This window comes from Homalodisca vitripennis, unplaced genomic scaffold (genome assembly GCF_021130785.1).
Source record: "Homalodisca vitripennis isolate AUS2020 unplaced genomic scaffold, UT_GWSS_2.1 ScUCBcl_755;HRSCAF=3416, whole genome shotgun sequence".
NCBI classification, from domain to species: domain Eukaryota; kingdom Metazoa; phylum Arthropoda; class Insecta; order Hemiptera; family Cicadellidae; genus Homalodisca; species Homalodisca vitripennis.
In genome coordinates this window covers 41983-44631 of record NW_025776861.1, presented here as the reverse complement: position 1 = coordinate 44631, position 2649 = coordinate 41983, and the positions used below count along the sequence as shown (strand labels likewise).

General features: G+C 37.5%; 1 protein-coding gene across 1 annotated transcript; it reads right to left on the bottom strand.

Annotated features, from left to right (window-relative positions):
- Positions 1 to 1764: 1764 nt before the first annotated feature.
- On the bottom strand, positions 1765 to 2422 carry LOC124370962 (putative gustatory receptor 28b). The gene is made up of 2 exons (XM_046829267.1): positions 2234 to 2422; positions 1765 to 2145 (listed from the first exon to the last, which is right to left on the bottom strand). The coding sequence occupies exons 1-2, from the start codon at positions 2420 to 2422 to the stop codon at positions 1765 to 1767; spliced, it is 570 nt and encodes a 189-aa protein (XP_046685223.1).
- Positions 2423 to 2649: the final 227 nt, after the last annotated feature.

Below are 2649 nucleotides of genomic sequence, written 5' to 3'. Positions count from 1 at the left end.
GAGTAGTGCGCAGGTGCCCCGTCATGCATAAATCATGCTTTGGCGCAAATGCAGAGGTACATCATCAAGCAAGTTAGGTAGCTCGTCTCTTAAAAAGTTCAAGTACACCGCGCCATTAAGCCTGGGAGGAAGCACGAATTCGGCTAAATGATCTGCTAAGATTCCAGCCTAAACCTTTACTGAAAACTGATGTTGTGGGCGATTAGGTTTGATAGCATGAGGTTTTCTGTCTGCCCAAATGTGGTTGTTATGGAAGTTAATGATAGCTGTTCTTGTAAAGTGAGCCTCATCGGTAAACTAAATTGTATTTTAAAAGTTAGGATCAGCACATTTTCCCAGAATCCATCAACAGAAAACAACACGGGGAGCGTAGTCTTGTGGCAAAAGAGTTTGGACATTCTGGAAGTGGTATGGGTGTACTGGTACTCGTGTAGTATTCTCAGAATACTAGATTGGCTGACATTGAACTGTAGTGACAATTCTCTAGTGCTATTTTCAGGATGATCAGAAATTTGATTAAGAACCAACTATGCTGAAATGATTCAATGCTAGATGATTCAACAGTCCAACGTGATGCCTGCATTACTATGCTTTGAAGACTTCAAAGAACTTGTTTCAGTTAGGCGTTGATGAATAGAGGCAAAAAATCTTAAGCTTGGACACCTGCGGTTAGGAAAGTTCTCTTGATACAGACGTCTTGCTACAGTACTATTGCAGCGTCCCAAACCATACATTAAATGCATGTGTGCTAATTCAGAGTTTGAATACACATGAATATTACCTTCCATTTTTAATAAATGAAACACACAACACAAAATCACTAATAAAATGGGTGAAAATAACTGGTTAAAATACTTAACACAAACATACAGTATCTTTACAGTTTGTTGTTTTATTCAACAATGAGGTGATATTATGCCATCTAATAATGAATGTCCAGCTGATTATTTATGATTTAAAAATGTTAAACAGCTGTTGTTTCAACTATTAATTATTACCAGCTGTTACCAATCAGATACTCATTCCTTATTACAAAACAGCAAAAGCTTTCTGTGTAGTGTAATACCTGAGGAGTCAATTTCATAACTGTTTTAAACATTTAGTTAACTTTGCTTATTATGCTTGTTTTCAGAATTAAATTCTCTACAATCTGTATTAGGAAAAACAATTTGTTTAATGGGCATTTAACAAAGTTATTGGGCATCAAACATTTAAGGCGGTATTTTTGTTATTAGATTATTGGGAAATTTCATACTTTTTTTAAAAAACTGTTCACACTGCAACCTCTAGAGTTGTTTTATTTGATTTTTCAGGTGAATGTCCTTATAAATGCACCTTATTTGAGTTAAAAAGTAAGAAAAAAAATACATTTCAGAATCACTAAATTTCACCAGGTGAACTGAAAACCAAGCAAATTCTTTCGGCAGCCATTACTCACTAATAGGGCGTTTCCGGACCTACCTTTATATAACGTTTTTTTCTTATTTTTAGCTCTAAAATCACGTCTCAAAATATTTTACCATATATCTGACTCGCCCTGTATAAACTGATTTAAATATTCAATGGGTTCATTATATTATTCTTTTTTTCAGATCATATAAAATTGTTAAGGGAATCATTAGATTGCATGTAAATAGGGTTTAAAAAAGTAAATTTCCTATGGAATTTCGAAATATTTTCTACAATAATTTTGTAATTAAATAAAAACAAAATACATTTTTTAGTTTATGTAGGTTCACAACTGATGGTAGGTCTCTCAGTAGATCATGGTAGACTTGTGTTACTGTTGTAGGTAGAGTTAATACTCTTCGACTGACCACCAATGTAAGACTCTACTTCTTTCAGCTGTACAGCTATGATGAGGTAAGACAGAGCAGTCACACTCAATTTTGAGATGAGAGAGCGGTCCAGCGTGAAGATACCTCCCACAGAGAAGCGAACTTTGAGGTGTAAGGTGAGTCTGGAGAAGAGGCTGACCTGCTCCCACAGTTGGATGGGAGTGTCGGGGCGAAGGATGTGATGAGCGAGAAGAGCAGATCGGTTGGCCTCCCGTGCACAAGCATGGCACACGCATATCTGGACGAGCAATGTGATCAGTTCCCAGATACAAGGGATCCAACTCGGTACATATACCAGAACCAGGTTCTATGCCCAGATAAGGTCCTTAAGTATTGATGCATTTTATACACAGCGGTTCCAACCTTAGCAATGATAGTGAGCAGATTATACAGACAGTAGTGAGCGTTGAGATCCCAGACGACGACGTGTAGCTGGGGTTGTGAAGTCGGAACACGGAGTCCAGTCTAGACATAACATCATGAAGTGGCATGTTATTATACTCCATGCTGATGTCTGACAGCTGCGCATTGAGAGCCGAGAATCTGTAGTGAATAATGTCAACTAACACCATCATCTGAGTCATGGGAAGTATAAAAATCGTATAGTTGATAACCCAAAGACAGCCGAATATCAAGAACTTGCCTGGGAGCAGATTAGTAATTATAGCAAGGAACGTCGTCATCCAGCAGAAAAGGAGTAGAAAAAACACAATCTTCTGGTTCCTTAATTTTTCTTGTGTACTCAACTCCTCACCTATGGCTTCAAGTTCATGAAGGATATTGTTGTAGGATCTCCTCCAGTAGAAGTTAC

Coding starts and splice junctions, on each gene's coding strand:
- LOC124370962 (XM_046829267.1), bottom strand. CDS start 2,422: ATGACTCAGATGATGGTGTTAGTTGACATTATTCACTACAGATTCTCG. Junction 2,146..2,233: donor GGATCTCAACGCTCACTACT/GTCTGTATAATC, acceptor ATCTGGGCATAG/AACCTGGTTCTGGTATATGT.